Genomic DNA, 21,650 nt, shown 5'->3' with positions numbered 1-21,650 from the left:
AAGGCGGGCGGAGGTCCACAGGCTTGGGGGGTTCTTCTCCAGTAGGAGCAGTGAAGCGGCTGGTGGGATCACAGCAGGCGCGCGTGGCAGAAGCAAAGGTGGCAGGAAGCGGAGGGTACAGGTGGGAAGGTGGGTGCAGTTTTGATTGGCTGGGAAGCCTGTGAAGCCTCGAGGAACTGATAATGGGGGGTGGGGGAGGGGGCCAGGAGCCTGGCGGTCCCAAGGCCTGAGAACGCTGGCGACGGAGGGCAGGACGAGAGCGCGGGTGAGGAAGCTGGATCCCTGTGTGTGGCTGGTGGGAATGTAGAGTGGTGTAGTCACCGCGGATAAGTCTGGCGGTTTCTCAAAAAGTTCGGCGTTTCCATTTAATCCAGCAATCCCACTCCGAAGATCCAAAAGAACCGAAAGCAGGGATTCATTTTTACACACCGATGTCCACGGCAGCATCATTCACAAAACCCCAAAGGTGGAAACAGCTGACTTACCCATCCACAGATGAATGGATTATCCAAATGGGGTATATACATAACAGTGCGATGTTATTCCGTCTTTAAAAGGAAGGAAATTCTGATATGTGCCTTGAAAACACGGTTAAGTGAAATAGGCCAGGGCAAATAGATAAAGGGCAAATACTGTATGATTCCACTTACACAAGGTACCCGGAGACAGAAAACAGAAGGGTAGGTGCCAAGGGCTAAGGGCAGGGGGAATGGGGTTTTACTGTTTAATAGGTACAGAGCTTCTGTTTGGCTTGATGAAAGTTCTAGAAATAGCTAGTGGTGATGACTGCCCAACAGATGAGGTTGAAATGGACTCAAGGCCCTCCCTCTAAAGCCATCCCCAGGCATCCTGGCAAACCGTAGGTGCAGTGGTGGGTTATGAACGCGTTCAGGGGTATGAAGTAGTTTCTGAAGGGCTAAATAACTTCCAAAAGATGTTGCTTGTGACAGTAACCTCTTTAGTCTTGTAGTTCTAGAATAAATAAGCAAGGCAGGCCAAGTGTACAGTGATTCCAAACAGTTTAATGTAATTCCAAGACAAAGTGTGATTACATTTCTACACATATACAATATGCATATGTGAGTTTACAAATTTTAATTAATAACTCGTTTCACCTCAGAGACCGAAAAAATGATCAAAAAGAAACTGTGAGTAACAAGCTATAACATAGTTCACCACAACGGGACCCCCCTTTCTCACCCTACAGTTAGTAATATTACAATTAAAATAACTATATTCTTCTATAATTTTTTTCTGTTAAAATCATCTCATAAATTTACAATGCTATTATTAGTTTCCAAGACTAATATAAATTCACTCCATTTTTCTACAACGAAAATGATTATTAATTTAGAAGCACACGACATCATGATGAAAAACACAAGCATTTTTAGTAGCAAGGACTTGATCAGTTAAGAATTATTTTTCTTGTAAAACATTCTAAAGCCAAGTAAAATATCCATTCTTATAACATACCTATAATATGAGACTAAGGAATAGGTTACATATAGGTCTACAACACATTGGTTTGTTTTTTTTTTTTTAAAAAAGTAGACATTTATAAATAAAAAAAGAAAAGAGGGACAATTCACATAGGAAAAAGAGGTACACGAGAAAATACTGTTGCACGCAATAATTTTCACAAAGATTAACATGGATTAACACTTTTCATTACAGAAACCGTACAGTGAAGGAACACAACAGACCGGGGCTTTCGTAGGGCTATTGAGCTGAGATGACCTGGTGGAGGAAGGTGGAGGCAAGGTGACCTTGGGGAGGGAGCCATGTTCCTTGGACTGGTGACCAATCATCACCGGGTCTCCTCTTCCCGGCTCTCATTCTGGGGAGTGAGTCTTTCTATCCAGTGTCCGGAATTCATGGGCAGTTGGAAGGTAAACGTGTCTACAGATCTGTTCTCTTTCCACCCTAATGGATCCCACTTTCGGAAACGTGATATAGTATCAGAGGCTGCAGCTCAATATGTGTGGTCAAAGCAAAATGGGATGGAAAATTCCAGTCATTCTGATTTGCTGCCCCCCCACCCCCTCACTCATCCATCTATGCCCTGGAGGCTGGGGACCCAGACAGAGCAGTAGCACCCTTCAGGGCCGCCTGCCTCCGCTGCGGCGAGGCGGGTGACAGGCACCCGGCGCCATGCCTCGGGCCCACTCAGGGAAGGTGCGGCCTGGGGCCGGCCCCGGCTCGTCTACGCTGCCGATGCTGCCTGACTTCTGACAGCTCCTTTTCCCCCTCATCGGTAAAGCTATACTTCTCCTATCAGAAATTTGGTTTGATATATATATACACTAACATATATATCAACATCTATATCTATACAGTGATTCTACTAAACTAGAAAGCCTGCCGCCCCAAAGTAGGACTTCCTGGGCTACTTCATTTGGTTAAAAAACGCACACAAACAGGATGGAGATGCTTTGGGGGCCAGAAATGATTGTGCCCTGGAAAAGCCACGGAAGACAGCTTTAAACGAGCAGTAACACAAAAGCCAGAGGGAGGGTGACAGGGCGGCGAGAAACCCCGAGACGGAGGGGGCGCCCACTGGGTGGGGGTGGGGGTGGGGGGGTGTCTGCTTGGAAGTGAGGAGAGGCGAGGGGGGGTGGGAGACGCTTCATGTTCCATTCAGAAGTCACGGAAAAGCTACAAAGGATGGGCATGGTCAAGTCACTTTCCACTTCCCAAGTTCTTCCTTATAACCTGAGCCAAAAACTATTAAAATCATCATAATAATATTAATAATAACGAGCAATCCATTGCCCCTTCAACCAAGCGGGTGAACATCTGACAGGGAGGCAAGACCACCGCTCGCGAGGCCAAGGGGGTGCTTCTCCCTGGCTCTTGAGAGCGTCCCGGGGGTCCGGGGTGCCCGGGTGTGGGGCTGAGGTGGCCACGGAGACACCGACCCCACGCAAGAAGTGAGGAGGCAGTTCCAGGAGAGATTTGTGTGGACAGGGGTTGAAAGGAAACTAGAGAGAGCAATAGTTTTTGTTTTTTTTCAGATTACAGCATATTCGCTTGTTTTTCTTTTTTAAAGCTAAATTCGATGCTTCTAGTTTTTAAACACATGGCTAAGCCCCAGAGACAATGACGTAAAGTCAGTTTGGTTAGTTAAAGCAAAGGCAGAAACCAAACAGAGGAAAAGCAGAAGGATAAGTAGGAAGGGCGAGATAAAGAGTATTTTACCCTAACATTTGTAACGAGAACATACTGTCCACAGAGTTCACAGGGAAAACACACACCAACGGTTCCCTGGTCCCGGGTGTTTTGCAGTTTTTCAAGGTCTTCTCCGCTAACGGAATGCCCTTTGTCACAGCGGGTCCTCTGCGCTTCGGTTGTGGTACGAGGAAACAAGAAACAAACCCAAACTCTTAGGGGAACCAGCACTTTCTAGCCTGTTCCTGTAAGACAGTGGGGCCCACTCTCTGAAGCGTCCCAAGGAAGATCTCTACTCCTAGGGGCTCTCTGACCCACTCCCCTCCCCCAGCTGCCCCTAGGTCCCCCGGCCCCCCCCCCCTCCCCGCCCTGCTCAGCAGCAACTTACACAATCTCTAGGAAGCAATCTAGCTCCCCCACTCCCACTGGCCTAGGCTTCAACTCTAACTTTGACAGAGTAAAAGGTAAACACATCCTTTTGCGTTTATTTTGCTTTAAAGGAGAAAAGGAATTAATGACAGCAGATATATGGAAAACCCGGCCATTGAGTATGGGCGTAGGGGTGTATGACTCCCCCACTGCAAAACACCGATCAAAGTATTGCCGGGTGGGGGGGCCCAGAAATAGCAGCTGTACCTCCAGGGCCACCTGAAGCCCGGTGTCTTCTACTGCCTGGTGACTGGACGTCAGTGGATTGACAGAAATGAAACATTTAAATCAAGACAAAATCAGTGAACCAGGTATCTGTTCTGTCTGCCTCTTCCACGGTGTCAGAGAGAAGGCCTCTTTAGAGACAAGTGTTGATACAGCATGGCATGAGGTGTTCACATCTGGCCCAGGCTACGGACTCACCCCTTCCCACTCAGTCCAGAAACCCGTTCACAATCTCTCGCGTTCACGACCAGTAACGTGGAGGGAAATGTGTGTGTTGGGCTACATAAGAGTACGGTTAGAAAACACCTGCCTTGGAGGGGCAGTCGCCGGGGTTTGAAGATGTCAGTTATAAACAGAAATTTTCTTTAAAAAGTACCAGTTTAAATGTAAACTATAAAACACTTTAGCTATAAAACGTAGCCAGAAATATGATTCAGTATCCACAGTCAATTACTTAGTCTACGCATTTAAAGTGTGGCTCTCTCGAGATCTTAGAAGGCTAACAGCATTTTACAGTAGCTAAAAACATATATACTCAACATGTGCATTTGAATATCACATTTCATTACAACACACAGAGAATAGTCTCTTCCTTGGTTTAGTTTTTGTTGTAAAGATCAGCTGTTTTCAGAATTCACTTAAGCAACAATGACCAGGGTGTGCATTAATCATTATCCGCAGCCCACACAGTTCATAGTCTTTTAAATCCCAAGATCAAGCTGGCTACATGATTTCAAAAAAGGCTAAAACCAGGATGAATGCCCACAGTTGAGGTAATTATTGCCATTAGGTCACAGTTTGTGTAAGGTAATGCATCTAAAACCTTCTTTAAAAAAATCTTTAGGTGTTCTGTCAGAATTCCAGAATACCTATTGAAACCAACCAGGATCTTAAATGCTGATTAGTTGGGTTTGCTTCCAATGGAGTTAAAGTTCTAGAAGGTTCTAGAACTTGTGTAAACTACCTAAGAATCGAGGCAAACAAGCCTGGAGCCAGTCAATAAAGAAGTTTTTTTTTTTTAAATAAAAAAGAAACAAAAAACCCACCCCAAACAACTGAGGAGATGTTTCATAACAAAGGATAACAGGTTCCTAAAAAATTAAAAATCTCGTCCTAAAGCATTTCTAAATTCTCGTCACCTTTCAACCAAATTAAAAATGCTTCGGTGTGACTGTGAATCTCATACTGCGGCAAGAGACTCTCCTTCCTTATATCCTAAAAGTTGGCTGATTTTTCTGTTTACACAACTGTTCCTTCCACTTCCTTGAGAAAGCTATCTCAAAAGAAACCCTTATTTGGTTCCTCTTTCCAAGAGTCATCTTGTTTTTCTCCTCCCCCCCCCCCTTTTTTGTTGTTTACACAAAGAAAAAAAGTTCCTGGACACCAGACCCACACACGGTATTTACACATTTGGTGTGAATCCTGCATCTGGTTCTACCCAGAGCTGACAAGTGGATCGATTTATAGAGACCAGAATTGTCATGATATTTATCAGTGCAGTAAAAAATAGCATTTTAAAAAAAATATATACCTTTAGTATTGCCTTTCTAGAATTAACTATAAGCAAGAAAAAATTATTATTTTTTTTTTTAAAAGAAGAAAAGAACACTTTTTTCTTCACTCGTGAGAGTTTGTTGTAGCAGCACTACTAAAGCTAGTTGGTACGCTGGAAAGGAATCTAAAATGACTTCTACTATGAATCAAAAGAAACTCCCCTAAGACTTTCTCTAAAAGTCCAACTCACTCTGCCCCTTCTGCTTGCATCCAGGTCACGGCTCCCTCTTCACTCAGAACTTCTGCTGGGGATGGCGCGGGGTGACGCTCCTTCAAGGTTTTCTCTGCGCACACGCACCGGAGGTGGCGGAGGCTGGCGGCCGCGGGCCCGGTTTTGGACCCGGGCCGACCCCGGGGGGCCCGGCCCGGCTCCCTCACTAGCCGTGTAGCCCCGGGCACGCCGCCAGCTCTCCAAGCCGGGTGCCTCATCTGTAAAGGGGCTAATGGTGCCCCTTTCAGAGCACTGTGGTAAGACTGAATGACTCGAGATGACCGGTGAGCAAGTTTTAGCAGTGTTTGGCACACAGTAAACAGACGTACCGTCAAATGGTTCCTCGGAAAACACGAAGCCACTCATTGCTGTTAATGAAAAAAAGCGAAACGAAACGGTAGCTCAGTGAAGTGAAGTCCCGAATAACAAAAATTTCACTAGAAACGTGGAGATTTTGGACCACCATTCTATTTCCTTTCTTTGACACGTGTCACTTTCTCAGAGCGTCGGCTTCCTCCTCTGTGAGTGGGGCGGCGACGAGGGTTCCAAGAGGTGAGCTGGTACAGGGCTTGGCGTGGGGCCCGGAGGACTGAAAGCATTCAGCAAATGCTGGCCGTTGCTTCCTTGAGGGACGCTGCGAGTTTTAACAAACGGGAGGGAGTCAACAGAATGTTCTATCGCTGCGGTCTAGATTAGGGGCCCTCAACGACTTGCGGGGAGCCGAGCCGGGGGAATGTAGGAGGATCTCTGAGGAAGCGCACTCTGCAGGAGGGTCACTTCTCGGTGCTGCTCACTGAGTCTGAAAGGAGCGACTGGCCGGGAGCTGGCCCTCTGGAACTTCTGGGAGCCGCGAGAAAGATGTGAGGGCCTTCCACTAGCTTGGGCCACCCTAGCGAGCATCGGTGCCAAAAGCCTTCAGAAGTTTCTATTGCGTTTAAATGTCTTTCCGCCATCTTCAGCTCTCGAGTAGCCCAACTGAGATTCGACTGAGTCTAGTCTGTGCAGAGTAGAAGTGAGAGTCCTAAGGCATCCAAGTGGAAAAGTACTGACACCCCAAGAGCAGCTCCAGCGTGCGCGGGACCCCCCTCCGCCACCCCCCCCCTCCCCCCCCCCCCCCCCATGCAGCTCAGCTTCCCCGTGGAGGGTCCGCTCCGGTCTGTACCCGTGGTGACATGACATCAGTAAAGCCCACGTGTTTGTGAGGCGCCTCCAGGTTGCCAATAGCAGCAGCATTTAGGGTTACTAATCTCCACTCCTCTTAAAAGATGAATACAGTTTGAAATGGACGCAATAAAAAAAGAATACAAGTCAGGAGACGGGAAAGAGAAAGACAAATGGAATTGCATCACTAATGATGTCGTTATTGCCCGGAAAGGAAAGAGAGGGATGCCATTTTGTCCCTGTCTGGAGGTGTCTTTGAGAAGGGTTCTTTGGCTAAAAAAGGGAACATTTCACCTTCCTTTCCAGTTTGGTAAGGACATCTCTGGCCTGCTGAATTTTTGAGGCTTCCCCATCTGAAACCTGCCAGACGCGTCGGAAAGAACGGCACGGAAAGTGCTTCCGGGGCTGGAATGTTTCCCGGCAAAGTGGCTCACGCCGGCGTCGTGCAATCGCAGGCCAGGCCTGCGGAAAAGAGTCCTCGCCTCCCTGTTGAATTCCCTCTGCTACGTGCGGGCGCCTAGTGATCTTCTGGTTTCTGTTCCCTGTCCCAGCAGCTGCTGGGCAGGCCAGCAGGGGCCCCACGCCCCACCCGGGCCCCAGCACCAGAGGGCCTGGGGTGAAAGCTGGGGCCGGCTCACGGACACCTCGTTTCACCAACCACAGCCCATCAGCAGTAGCTCCTTAAGCCTCCTCATCTCCTTCCTCCAGTTTCCAAGAAAGTCTGCTCCACTCACTCACACGCACTCACACAACCGAAATCCTCCACCACACGCTTGTTCACAAATGAGTGTCTGCCCTTCCAAAGATCTGGTCAAGGGAAATCAGCCTGTTAGCAGCTGTGCTAATCTCACCTTCCCTTCCTTACGTCCAACAATCTGGTGTCTGGGCGGGTTGAGTCTTCCAGGGTGAAGAAGGCAAGGCCAGCTGGCTCCCCCAGCCTGCAAGCCACTCACCGCCAGTAAGGCCAGAATGCAGATACAGTCCAGGAGACAACCGTCGGGTTTGCCTCGACCCTTCCTTTCCCTCTGAATTCCATCAACCGCCATGCACCGCTTCACAGTATTAATTGGCATCGAGCCTCAGACTCTACCACCCGTCGGCCTGCTCACCCCTTCCCTTGGAAACAGCCAAAACGTCATCAAAGAGGCACTAAGCACAAGAAGCATTATCCACCTGTCCTTCCCGAGGCTGCAATTAGATGGTTCTCCTTGACCTGTCCTTTTGCATTTTTCCCCCTTCGTCTTTGCTATGCTTCTTTATTTTGAGCCAGTGAAGAAAAGATGATGCTCTAGGTTATTTGTGGTCGAAACAAGGCTGAGGTTGGCATCCCTTTACTTGGGAGCTTGGTCCTAGGGACGGGCAGGCTTTCAGTCACCTGACTGGCCAGGGTGACTCAGAGCCGAAGGACGGGCCAGGAGGTCCGGGCAAGTGCTAAGGAGCGCACAAGGAGCGGGGCCTCTCCCACTGGGGTCTTCTGGTCCCACAGCTCTGTGCTTGGGACTAGAGGAGGAGGGGGGGGGGTGGGACGAGGGGAGTACGCGCTCGTGTTTGCCGAGCGCCTGCAGGGCTGGGTACCGCCCCGCAGCGCCCTTCGTCATAATCTTCCGCAAAACCGGCATTTCAACCCCAAGTCTATAGTTTCTGGGTTTGGTGGGCAGTCTGTGGGCACCTCGAGCCGATCAAAGAAAGCCCATCACGCACAGGGCAGAGCGCACTGAGGGAATGGCCACGAGGCCCCACTGTGCCCCTCCGCTGGCCAATGCTTTCAGGTGGGGCTGCGCCCACAATGTTGAGGGGCTGCTTGCCGTCGCCAGCGCTCCTCTGGCCTCTGACCATCCCTCTACCTTTTTTTTGGCTCCTAGTTCTGTCCCTAGAATTGCGTGCTGAGAAGAGGTACTTGGGGGAGGGAGGGGGGGAGACGGGAGAAGTGGGCAGTGTGGTGAGTGAGCGGAAGGCAGGGAAGTGAGGCTGAAACTTCCCAGGGGAAGGTGCCACCTGCCTAGCACCCTTATGTCAGCTCATTCCACTCAGTGGCTTCTGGGAGGGGACAACCGTCTCTGCACTGAAGGAGACAGGCCACACTCCTGGTGCGCTGAGGGGAAAGGGAAGGACATCTGGTCAGCTCTAGGCAGAGGGGCTTTCTTTTGCATGACACGTAAGCATCAGATGCGAGGCAGGCCAAGAATGCAGTCAGCAGATTCCAGAAGCACAGGAGAGCACAGAGGACGTGGGGAAAAAACCACAGCTAAGAGTCCGGCCTAGGAGATGTCACCTCAGAACTCTTCCCAGGCCACTGAGAATCTAGACGGTGACCATGTTGTCGAGAGTCCCATCTGGCCTGCACAGAGACAAGGCCTTGATTCTTCTTCAAACTTTTGTTCTGTGGTCGATCTTTCTTGATGGCTCTTTGTGAACTAGAGATGACAAAAACAGTTTTCCTAATTCCTGTGTCTTTCCTTTTTATTTTTGTTTTTTTTTGTTTTTTGTCTAACAAAACTGGACATCCATATGTCCTTCCTGCCTACTCAGAGACTCACAGATATAATAAAATAAGTTTAAATATTAAAGAGAAAACACAAAGATACTGGGAATAAATGTGCATTTAAAACCCCAGCTAAAATATCAACATGATGAAAACGATAATAATTACAATGGTAATAACCAAAATAATTAGTACAATAATATTATCTTTATGAGCAGCATGGAACTTTCATTCCTGATCTGGAAGAAAAGAAAGAAAATATCAGGTGAAAGAGTAAGAGACTTCCAACGTAAGTAGACGAAACGAGCTTCTTTAAAATGGAAGGCTATGTTATCTTTGCCCCTAAGAGATCAGATCTAGGAAGGGCTGGAAGTCGACTGTGCAAGGGGATCAGGATGTGACCCAGCAAGGCAAAGAGTCTCATCTGCAGCCAAGACTTCCGTCCCTGGTCATGAGGAAATGTTCTGGGGCTCTGCTGCACGTCAGGAACAGGCGGACTTTCCAGGCCGGTGTGGCCCTGGCTCCCATTTCCCCCACTCTCTCCGGACTGGCCATTTTCCCTGTGGTCTCTGACAGAGAGCACTTCCTCACTTCTGGGTAAAGAGTATCGATCGGCCGATCGGTTGGTGGTTCCACAAGGAGAGGGTCTTGTCCTGGGCTTGCCTGCCGGGGACATGGGAGCTGCCTGCGTGCCTCCAGTGGGCCGTGGGGTCCTTCCTTCCAGCCTAAGGCCTGGACTAAGTGGGTTCCAGTTCGGGGACCTATTTCTTTGTTAGATGAGCAGAATTTATGGTTGGGGAGGGGGAGTTTCCAGAGTTATTTTACATTTCACAGCTAACAGCTAAGGTAGTGGCTTGGCTTCATGACTGAATCAGGCTGGAGAGCACTATAAAACCACTGTTCACAGTAGATGGTTAAGGGAGACTGTGGAGGGGGGCGGGGAGCGTGAGGATGAACTGACAAAACCAGGAGCCATCTCTTTGCACCTTGGAAACTTGGCTTTGGGATCGGTTAGGATTCAGCATCGAGAATCAGACAATTAGGACCACCCTTCCGAGCCCCATCTGTGACCAGACAGCGTCTCCCAACATTCACGTATCCAAGAATAATTTGCTATGAATGGAGCTCTCCCTACTCCCCCCCACCCCCACCCCCTGCAGTGTTCAAAGCCTGAGAAAACTTCCAGAATGTATCAAAGGTGCAAAGAGGGCAAAGGGCAAATTTCTTTGGAAACTTAAGTGCCCGTGGGAGTGTTCCAAAGTGCAGTGTAAGACCCCCTCGTGACCCTCCTAAATGTCCCTCCGACCTTCTGCCCACCAGACCCCTCTAAAAACCAAAGCCAAAGTCGAGTCTTGGGTAGGCCTGGTAATGTGAGGAAAGATTCAGCAGCAAACAAAGGTTGATGGTTGTCTACAGAGGGAGGGATCTGGCAGAATCGTGAGAGCAAAACACAGCTGGTGGAACCAGAGAGAGGGGCAGGGCCGTGCATGAACGTGGGGTGGGCCTGAGAGCCTGGTGCTGGGTACCAGGCCTCCTCTCCACTGTCCCTTTCATATTAGGAAGGAGGTAGCCGCCAGGCAAGGCCGACATTTCCACAAACACAGCTGGGACCTCTGCTCCCACAGTACTAGAGTCAGCCCCACTGGTGGACTGAAGGCAGAGTGGGGAGAAGGTGCAGGGTGGGGAGTCTCTCTTGTTCTTTGTCTCCAAGATAAAAGTCAAATTTGTCCACCCGCCATCCATCTCCCACGTCTCTCTCAAGATCCACGGGTGCCCCCCGCTCCTGCCAGCTCCCTGATGCCCCTCTGTTAGCAAACAGCTCAAAAAAGACAACAGGTATTAAAATAAAGTTAAAACTCAAAACAAAACAAAACAAGGAAAGACCAGAGTAAAATCTACAACAGCACAAGAGAAGAGCTGAGGTGATGTGACTCGCCTCAGTCAGCTTCTTGGAGTACCATGGAAATCAACCCTCACACCGCGTCTGTCGGTCGGTAAGGCACTAGGAGGGAACGGTGTAAAATCAAGGATGCGAGAGCCGTGATGGCGGCGCCGAGGGACACACAGGGAGGGTGGCATCCACGCTCACACCCACACACACTCGTTCGTGCTCACACACCTGGACCACCACACTGGTTACATGCCTATGTTATACCACTTTTTTTTTTTTTTTTTTTGTGCAATTACATTGAGTAATAGTCTATTGGTATCATTGGAGTTGAACACAAAGTAGAAAACGGGTGTAGACTGCTACATTCTACTAGGGTGTCGGCGACGACCACTAGCCCTATGCTACGTGACTAGGGATTGATTCAAAGAGAAAATAAATCTTCAGGAAAGAAAAAAAACCCCTAAAATTTGCAACACACATTATTAATGACACCGGAGGAGTAACATTGCTTAGGGATTTATCCAGAGTGCTCGGGAAGAGAAAATGCGCCCTCTGCTAAGGGGTCTTCCGTCAGCCCTGGCCACCCCCCACTCCAGTCCTGACAAACGAGCCAGAACTGGGCTTTTGCCAACCCCACACCAACCCCCAGATATCAGCCTCCTCAGGCCATGGCCTGACCTTCTAGAGGGCTGCTGACCCTTTAGAGTTCTGGAAAAATCCCTAATTCTTATGTTCCATAATTAAAAATCTATTGGATTTCCACATCAGGTGTCCCTGACAGCAAATTCTTAAATGTCACTTGCCGCCATATGAAAATAATCTTTGAGAAGTTCATAGATAAAGTTCTTCAAAAACTGGGGCCCCCCATTTCCAGAATTTTCCGTCGCTCTCTTCTTCTCCTTTCCAGTTTGGTGCAGAATGGGTTCGTGAGCTGTGTTTTTTGTTACTGACGTTTTCTTTTTTTTTCTTTTTCTTTTTTAAAATAAAAAGCATAGATTTCCCCCTCCTCAATCCCTTCTTTTTAAAAACGTTCTCTTCTCTGCTCTAAGCCCCCCCACCTCCTAGTTCAAGTTTCATCTGTGTCTGTCCCTGCCCCCTGCCCCCCCTGCCCCGTTGCATTGTTTGTGTGCCGCATCTTCAGTATAAAAAGCCCGGCTCCCACCTCACCCCTCCTCCCTCCTCCCCTCTGGCCATCCTCCCTCCCCTCCCCTCCCCTTCCAGTGTTTATATGTAAGGGTACTGGTTGACCTTGGCGGGGCTCAGTGGGTATCCAGTGTAGACGGTGGAGGCTGGAGAGGCGCTGATGTAGGTCTGGTGGGCAAACTGGGCTGGATACTGACTCGGGTGGATGGTGGGCGAGGGCAGGACCCGGGGGCCCATGCTCACGGGGACCTGATGGACGATGCTGGCCGGGTAGGCAGTGTGCTGCACGGTGTGCCGTGCTGAGCCTTGGGAGGCCACCAGATGGGCCACGGTGCCGGTGGAGCCCAAGGCCGCGGGCGCCGTGTAGGTGTAGAGGTGGGGCTGGGTGGGGAGGTGGGCTGCGGCGGCAGCTGCGGCCAGGTGGGGGTGCACAGTGCCGTGGCTGGGGCTGTTGTGCGGGAAGGAGTACGGGGCCTGAGCCATCGTGGGAGTGATGTAGGCCTGCTGCCGGCGGTGGCTCCCGGCGCGCTCTGCGGTGATGTGCTGCTGAGCCTGGAGGAGGAGAAGCACCAGGAGAGGGCTGCATTGGGGGCCAGACACGTGGGAGGAGAGGAAGGGGAGGAAGAGGAGGGGAGGGGGAGGATGAAGAGGAGGGGAAGAGAGTAAAGTGAGGAGGGGGAGGACGGTGCAGGAGGGAGGGGGAGGAGGGGGAGGTTGGTGAGCGGGGAGGGGAGGAGGGAGTGGGAGGAGGGGGAGGTGGGCAGGGGGGGAGGAAGAGGAAGAAGTGGGAGGGAGAAGGGGGAGAAAGGGAGGAGGGGGAGAAGGGGGGAGTGGGGAGGGAGGGGGAGGGAAAGAGAGAGAAGTGAGAAGGGGTAAGAGAGGAAGGGGAGGAAAGAGAGGTGGGGGTAGGGAGGAGGGGAGGGCGGAGGAGGAGGAGGGAGGAGGGAGAGGGGAGGAGGCCAGAGCCATTGGAGTGACAGCGGGTGTCCCCCTTGCCACGTTAGCCTGGACTGAGAAGGGGCCAGAATGGCCGTAAGATCAAGCCAGCTGAAAAGGTAACAGGAGACTGTGTCTCCTCAAAGCACATGGGTCCAGGAAGTGTCAAAGGAGCCCCTCTTTGAGTGACAAGTGCTTCCTCCCTCACTGTGAAATCCTGTCCTCTAAAATCCTAGGCTCTTGGAAACTCTGTTGTTTGAAGTTATGTTGGTATAAATCTCTTCCAGAGAGCCTGAATCATGATGACACAGGGACGCAGCCTCAGGTTATCAAGTGCACCGCCTCAGATGAGGGGTTTCTGAACACAAACTCCCCCTTCACTGCACCTCCATGGTGTCTGAGGAAACAGGCCCCTGGGTCCGCTTTGCAATTCAGACCTGACCTAGACCCTCTGCACACAGGCTGGCTCTGTCCATGGAGACCCTGCTTCATGTATAATTCCACCTAAACGCCACCCACCCTCTCCAAATCCTCTCTTGCCCTCGGTTTGGGGTTTTCTGGGTGTGGTCTGGCCTCCCTCACTGCAATGAACAGCAAGCCCAACTCCGTCAGACTATCTCCCTGGAATCCTGGTCTGACTGGGCCAGGGCACCGTGGCTTACCCTTCGCTAGGCTGAACTGGCAAGACGTGGGCCATCCTATTGTTAAGCTTTGGCACCACGTCACTAAGTGCTTTGTGACATCGGACAACTCATTTTACTTTGGGCTGGCTCTGTGTGACCCAGTCATACCAGCTCCCCCAATGGTAACCCATGGTGGGAAGAAGTCAGAGGTCCCTCAGGATGCGTCCTGCCGCGAGGGGGCTGAGGCTCTGTGGGCAGGGTGAGGGGCCCCAGCGGTGACCTGCTACCGGGCCGGGGAACGGAGGGGATGGCACTGACGTGCTGGCTGCTGGGACAGGATCAGGAGGCACTCACCTGGCTGAGATTGAGAGGCTGCTGCTGCTGGAAATGCGGTCCCGGCCGCTGTTGCCGGTAGGCGATGGCTCCGGACGAGCTCCCTGAAGAGTGACCGCTGGTGGAGGTCACGTTGCTGGAGGACTTGGACTTGTAGGACGAGTGCTGGCCAGTGTTGACTGTGAGGAGGAGCGACAGGTCACAGAGGGATCACACGTCCTCCTCTGCCCAGAAGACCCTGCCCCTCCAGGAAACAACGGTGGTCTTCCAGGAAGGAATGGGTTCCCAAGACTGGCCCATCAAAGTCAGCCTCGTCTCCCCTGGACCCAGTTAAGAGTCTGCCCAGAGTCTGGACGGGCCGCTGGGCTTTGGCTCGCCCCAGGGGTTAGGAGCCCATCCCAGCTTGCTGGACTTTAGGATTCTCATCTGGTGACATGGAAAAGCACAAGGAGAGTGTAACGCAGGAAAGGAGGAGAGGTCTCTATAGCTCTTCGTGCCCCATGGGGCTTGTCTGCTGAGATCCAGAGACACAGTGACAGATAAGCAGGGCACGGATAAACAAGCCTCAGAAAGAGGACCACACACGTCCTGAGGGAAAAACAACTCATGGTTGCTAGTGTGAACTAGGCGGGTATGAATGAAGACGCTAAGTATGAATGAAGCATCCGCCAGTGAGCAGGCAGGCCCTTGACGTAACTGGGTTGGATCAATTCCATTACAAATCTCAGGGTGGTGAAACCAAAGTCAAGGAGGAGATGGCTAGGGCCAGCAAGAGGGAACACTGAGTAACCGCTGAAGGAGAGAAACACGAAGAGTGAAGGTTTGGGACACCGGCAACTTGGGGATGGGAGACGGGTGCGCGCGCTGAAGTCCACGAGGAGCCTCCCTGCCCCACAGGCAGCAGAACGCCCTCCCCCCACCCCCACCCCGGAGAGCGAGGGCTGCCTCACTGGGGAGGGAGGTGGTGGGTCCTACCAGGGACCCCCAGATCTGTGCATTGGCACCTGTGGGTCTTCTCCTCCCACCCACTGAATCAGAACCCCATGGGGAGGTGCCTGGGAATCTGTATTAGTAATAAGCGCCCCAGGAGAGGAGGCAGCCAGGCCCTGGTGTACGGAGCTATGCTAAAGCCAAACCCATTCAGACTCTCAAAGGCCTTCCAAAACCTGGGGGTTGAGGGGTTTGGGGGACCCACTGCAGGGTAAGAGAAGGAAAGCCGCAAATGTCGGCCATGGGCAGGGCCTGGTTTCTCCCCTTTGCTCAGCCGCAGTGCTACTGTGGTGGGGCCAGAGTCCTTGCTGGTCAGTAGCAGGCCACAACTGTGCTTGCTGTGTGGGCCCCAGCGGTGGAGGCTGTCTCTCTGTCCCTATTCCAACTTTCCGGGCACTGCGTGGTGACTATATTTGAAGGAAAACCCTGAGCTCGAGTTATCCATAGCTTGAGTCTACAGTGAAGAGGTTAGAAGTTGTAGATGAAATGGTGTGACAGAGTCCAGCATGCACCTCTTACCAGCACTGCGGGGACAGGGAACGGGGGGCTGGGTCAGAGAAGGGGACCTCCAGATAAGGGGTGGGGTCTTGTGAGGGACCAAGACATTAAGAGGGGGAGCCAGACTCCTGCGAGGTCCAGCCGCATGGCCTTGGTCGACTTAATTAATCTCTCGGTGCTTCCATTTTCGCATCCGGAAAACTGGGAGAATAATGGTAACTCTATAGGGTGGTCATGAGGTTCATATGAGTTAATGTACATAGAACACTTAGTGTCTGTCATGTGTTAAGCTCTTAAATGCATTAGCTATTGTTAATATCTTTCTTATTGAGCCTTGTCTCCTGGCTAAAGCTGATGCTCAAGGAACAGGTGTCTCCTCCAAGCCGGGACAACCAAATCCTGTCTCCTGGAAATGGGAAGCTGGAAGCCTGGGAGTCACCGGGTCAGGGTGAGGCAGTGCTCCAGAAAGCAGGCGTTGGGCCTCCGACGGCCCAGGTCTTAGGAGTTCTGGCTCCTGCCCAGCCTGGGATGTGGTTGTTGAACTTTCCCTCAGCTCTCTTAATTCCTTCCAATACATTATGGGTCTGACGGCATAAGTGTAGAGTTCACTCAGCTGCCTTCCAAAGGAGCCTTAACTAACCCAAGAGATCTGGGAAGGTTATGTGAGAAATCCCCAGGGCTCCTTCCTGAGCTCAGAACCACAGGAGGGGTAAGTTCTGTGAGAAGACAGACTGTGGTCTGCACAGCATTTGTTGTGACTTGAGCTCAGGGAACACCTGGCTGGCTACAACCTGTTCACACCTCGGCCTCTGTGGGTCACCTGGGCACCAGGAAGCTGAAGAAGGCTGCTGTTTGGATTTTTCTGAGCCTGGGTGTTTCTCAACACCACAGGCTGGGGACAAGCAGGCACCGGAATGAAGTTCCTTCCTGCCTCTTACCTGTCACTAGACTCTGCAGCATGTCCCCACAGGGGAAAATAAATCTCTCTTCACAGTGGAAAGTTAGACCATGGGGTTCCCTGGAGACGGCAGCACTGGTTGCTTTAGAACCAGTAGTCTTACCACGGGGAATGACCTCCCCCGCTCCAACCTTTTTTTTTTTTTTTTTGGTTGGAAATATCCCTCAGAGACTCTCAGCCGTTCAGACAGCACGCAGTCCTTGTGGAAAGACAGTGGGGTAAGACCTCTGAGCTGCCCTGCCGCACGCAGGCACAGAGCGCGATGGGCCGAGGATGGAACCGGTTAATGTAACCTGAAAGGCGTGAAATGCGGCTCCACAGAGCTGTCCTCTCTTGCCTTGGTGGTTTCTCAAGACACACAACTGCTGTTATACTGGCAAAGCTGGCCCTCAGCCTCTTCACTCGTCTCCACCAGGGGTTGGACCAGGTGGTCTTAAAGTTTCAGTAACTCTCCTCAAAATTTTGTCACCTCCCATGGAATGGCACCAGCATCAAAGCCTGACAAAGCTCCAAGCTGGACGATTTCTTTCTTTTTTTTTTAAACATCTTTCTTTCTTTCCTTATGTTTATTTTTGAGAGAGAGAGAGTGTATGTGTGTTCGTGCGTGTGCACGCATGAGGGTAGGGGAGGGGCAGAGAGAGAGGGGGCACAGAGGATTTGAAACAGGCTCAGCACTGCCAGCAGAGGGCCTGATGCAGGGCTTGAACTCACGAACTGCGAGATCATGACCTGAGCTGAAGTTAGACGCTTAACCGACTGAGCCACCCAGGTGCCCCCACACTGGAAGATTTCCAACCTGCGGAAATCTGGCCGCTCTCTCATGCATCCTTCATCTCGTTTTAAAAGGCCAAGACACATTTAGCACCAGCCACCTTTAAAAACAAATGAATTCGTAGATGACCTCAAGAAGATCCGTCTTGAGCCATCATCCATCTTTTAAAGGGATCATTACTGTGACAGAGTCCCCCTGGGGTGTCTCAGAACAGGGGTATTCCCGACATAACAGAGTAACAAAAATCACTGTCTCATGGTTGCAGGTCTCAATCCCTGATTTGAAATCCCTGGGGCCACACATTCATTTTTGAAATGCAGAAGTTTAGGTTTTAGAAAGGTTCAACGTATTAGGTTACCCCCAGCAGAGCCTTGGGCACCACTTTGTAATCAAAGACATGAAGATTCTCGCTCCAAAACACAGGGATATTTCACTAAGGGGCACAAATGACTACGACAAAGAGACTGTGCACGGCCCCTCGTTGACTCAGGCCAGGTTTCACCACCAATGAGTTTGCTATAAAGTTAAAATTTGGTGTTCAGAGTTTTTTGGATTGCAGATGAGGAAGGACTATCTCCTCTTCCTGTTCGATAAAAGGGCCAGGCTTCCTTGAGGGTTTCAACAACATAGTCTTGAGACCTGCTAATTAAGCAGGAAAGCCCTTCCCACTAAACCGTGTGCACCACAGGCTGCATCTTTTTTTGTTTTGTTTTTCAGATTTTGGGTTTTTTTTTTCAACGTTTTTTTTTTTAATTTTTATTTTTGGGACAGAGAGAGACAGAGCATGAATGGGGGAGGGGCAGAGAGAGAAGGAGACACAGAATCGGAAACAGGCTCCAGGCTCCGAGCCATCAGCCCAGAGCCTGACGTGGGGCTCGAACTCACGGACCGCGAGATCGTGACCTGGCTGAAGTCGGACGCTTAACCGACTGCGCCACCCAGGCGCCCCGAGATTTTGTTTTTTTTTAAGTAATCCCAACATGGGGCTTGAACTCCCAACCCTGAGATCCAGAGTCGCATGCTCTACTGACTGAGCCAGCCAGGTGGCCTCTCAAAAGCTGCAGTCTTAAGCCGGTGTGTGTAGGGCTACCTGAGGGCTTGAGGGTCCATGGCGATAAAGACTTAAGGGGTCAATTTCCAGATTCCCAATTTGCAAATGTATCTTTTCCTGAACTGATTTACCAGCACTAACATCTACTGGTTTTCCTTTCCCACCTTCTCTCTCACATCCACAGTCTCCTATTCCTTCTGGAAAGTTAATACGGTGTGTTGCCTCCAGGCATGCAAAGCCTGACCAGCTCCTGAGGGGCAGATAGTCCCCTGATATCAAAGCCAAGCCTTGTGCAGTAAGAAACACGGAAGGCTGTCCAGCCTTACCTTATTCAGGCTGCAGTCGCTTTTGTAAACTCCCCACCCTAACCATCCATTCACGAAATAAAATTCGGAAGTGAGGCGGTGGTCACGGGGAAGGTGTGACAGAGGTGAGAGCGGCTTTGGCTGCCTGGCCGAGGAGGAGTAGTTGCTCACTAGGGGGTAAGGCGGGGTGCCGGGATGGGGGGGGGGAGTTGACTGTGCAGCTCCAAGGTCTAACAAACATTTAAAGTACTTCAGTAATGACATGACATACGCAACATGACAGAAGTGATATTTTTGCCAGGATGTGAACTTAAAAACATGCGATGGATATCGTTTTAAACATTGAAGGATTATATGAGCAGCACAGTATGAGGGCCGCTGCTCTGAGGAGTCCTCTCTCCTGGGCAAACCACTTTGTCTGTCTCACGGGTTCCTTTGGTCCTAGAGAGTATTGCTTTCTGCCAAGGTTACCAGTAAAACCCTTGCCTGGGAGAGAAAGAGGGTTCTGGAAGAGAGATACCCTGTGTCCCACACTATGTGGGCCGGCCTATGGTGCTGGGCTGGGAAAGTTCCTAAGGACCCCATCCTCAATTCTGCTCTTCCCTCTCAGGGGCAGAACCAGAGTGGCCCATGACTAGTGGGCCTCACACGTGGCGACTGCCCCAAGAAGGTTCCAAGGTCTCCTGCAGCAGGTGACACAGATGGGTGTCCTTCCTGGTGAATAGCTCCCTGAATCTCTCTTTTTTTTTTTTAAAGAAAATGTCTATTTTGTGTGTGTGTGTGTGTGTGTGTGTGTGTGTGTGTGAGAGAGAGAGAGAGAGAGAGAGAGAGAGAGAGAGAGAGAACGAGAAAACGAATGGGGGGAGGAGAGGCAGAGAGAGGGAGACAGAGGCTCAAACTCACAAACCACAAGACAGCGACCCGAGCCAAAGTTGGACGCTTAACTGACTGGGCCAGCCAGGGGCTCCAATAGCTCCCTGAATCTAAGCAAGGTCTTTTTTTTGGCAGTTTGTTCCTCTTCCCTTCTAAACAGTGCTTTCGTGAAGGTGCTGCCTTGGATGGGCTGGTGACGGTCTGTGGCGGGGAAGCAGATGGCTTTTGGTTTGTTCCCCGAATTCTGCCACTGGTGAGCGTGAACAAAGGAGTCACTGAAGAGATGCCACCAAACGTGGGCAGAGCCACTAAGTTTACTTGAAAGGTTACGTTCTCGGTCTTTATTCTAGAGCGCACTTGTCAGGGCGAGCCTCCAGGGGATGGAAGGACTCCTTTTTCTCAAGCCACCGTGTGAGCAAACAAACACACCCGCCACGACCTCTCCTCCCAACAGTGAGCCCCGAGGCGATGCCGAGCCAAACCTCCGTCAACCTCACCTGCCAGGACTCAGAGAAAGTTCTTTCCACCCAGGAAGCTGCTCTACCACTAGGGCTTCTTCCTGCTAAAAGTCAGTCAGGAACTCCCTAAAACAGGGGTCATCGCCGACCCGTGGATAAGGAACCGGGTGGCTTTTGTTTCGTCCTTATCAGCCTAGTCAAAGGGAGAGCCACTGTAAAGGTGGCAAGGTAATAATTATAGAACTGAAAACTGAAAACGCTGCTTATGCAAAGTGATGGTGAGCAGAATCCAACCCTGGCTGCCTGAGCGAGACCCTCGGGGGGAGGATCGACCATAACCCGGTGCTTATCAGCCTCACACAACACAATTGCCAATAGCAGGAAAACGGGCAAAGCAGTGTGCAGACAGAGGTTCCCGGCCTGCCCTGGCCCCAAGTTACCTGGCCCCAGGCTATCACATTCCACCAACACTTCGCTGGCCTGGGTTTTTAGGGGTGGCACGATGATAGTCCGGGGGTTCCCAGTGCAGTGATTCTCCAGGCTCCCCTTGGTGTCAAAGGTGTTGGCGTGGTGCCCAGTGCGGTGCTGCACGGAGTAGGGGCTGGTGTTGCTGGAGGAGTCGGAGTAGGGAGAGTCGTGGACCGTGACGCAACTGATGACGTTTTTTCTCTGCTTGGAGACAGTGCTGAAAATGGAAAGGGAGAAATCAGAACCACCAGAAAGCTGTGAAGTGAGACACCAGCCGGCGTTCCAGAACTGGCCTGTGGGACAAGCCCCTCTCTGTGCTCCGGGACAGGGCTGGGGAGCGGGGCAGGAGAGGGGGTAGGAATGGGGAGGGTGGGCACCCAAGTGTCACCTGTCCAACCGACAGCAAGCGGACATGTGAAGACATGAGAAAGGGGCTGGAGCTGGGCTCACAGGCACTTCTGGAATCTGGAGAGAAGCTTCCAGGTGGGCCTGGACTTCCCCCCAACGCCCGTCCCACAGCAGAGCTAAGCAGAACTGCAGGGGAGTTGCCTGTAGCCCAGAGCTGTGTGGAAACACCCCCTGAGCCACCAGAAGGGGACATCTCAGCAAGTAGAGAGAGCCCAGCAAGACCCTGGCACCCCGAGGCCCTGGTTTGGGAGGACATCACTGGGAGCGGAGCACCATCAGCTTAGGCTCGGGGCCTGGGACACCCCGCAAACTGAGGCAGGGAGCAAGGTGTTCAAGAGGGAGCAGGATGCAGACAGAGGGGTGGATAAAGAGGGAGGGTCTGAGGAGGTTGACCACACAACGCAGCTCTGACATGCTGAGAGACAGAAGTCGGGAGCTGGCCGTGACACTCTCAGCCACCTCTTTGCTGTGTGGTATTACGTGGGATGACTCTGTGGCAAAGGCCACCAGGACATCTGAGAGTCCCCTTCTCAGGGGAGGCCTGGCCCTCCTGTAGCTTCCCTCCCGCCAGGGCCCAGGACAAGGGAGGGGACGACACTGTGCCTAGTGAGGTCAGAAGGGCTCCCGTGGGGATGATGCCTACAAAAGAGTTGCCTGGACTCTCCTGTATCTGAAACTTCATTCTTTGCTGACAGGGAGGAACCAGCCTT

The 21,650-nt window shown here is 51.4% G+C and overlaps 1 protein-coding gene across 4 annotated transcripts in view; it reads right to left on the bottom strand.

Annotated features, from left to right (window-relative positions):
* Positions 1-1,002: 1,002 nt before the first annotated feature.
* HIPK2 (homeodomain interacting protein kinase 2) overlaps positions 1,003-21,650 on the bottom strand; it is a 190,128-nt gene continuing 169,480 nt past the window's right edge. For 2 of the 4 annotated variants that reach the window (XM_058724109.1, XM_058724108.1), the window contains exons 13-15: positions 20,505-20,749; positions 14,181-14,338; positions 1,003-12,847 (exon numbers count right to left, since the gene is read on the bottom strand). In XM_058724109.1, coding sequence (XP_058580092.1) covers positions 12,191-12,847; positions 14,181-14,338; positions 20,505-20,749 — 1,060 coding nt within the window. In that variant the 3' untranslated portion in view covers positions 1,003-12,190. The remainder of the gene's footprint in view (positions 12,848-14,180; positions 14,339-20,504; positions 20,750-21,650) is intronic. The other 2 variants (XM_058724111.1, XM_058724112.1) reach the window with 1 other exon arrangement.

The sequence above is a fragment of the Neofelis nebulosa genome, chromosome 4 (genome assembly GCF_028018385.1).
Source record: "Neofelis nebulosa isolate mNeoNeb1 chromosome 4, mNeoNeb1.pri, whole genome shotgun sequence".
Lineage (NCBI taxonomy): Eukaryota > Metazoa > Chordata > Mammalia > Carnivora > Felidae > Neofelis > Neofelis nebulosa.
The sequence above is the reverse complement of the archived record's forward strand: the minus strand, read 5'-3'. Positions and strand labels throughout refer to the sequence as shown.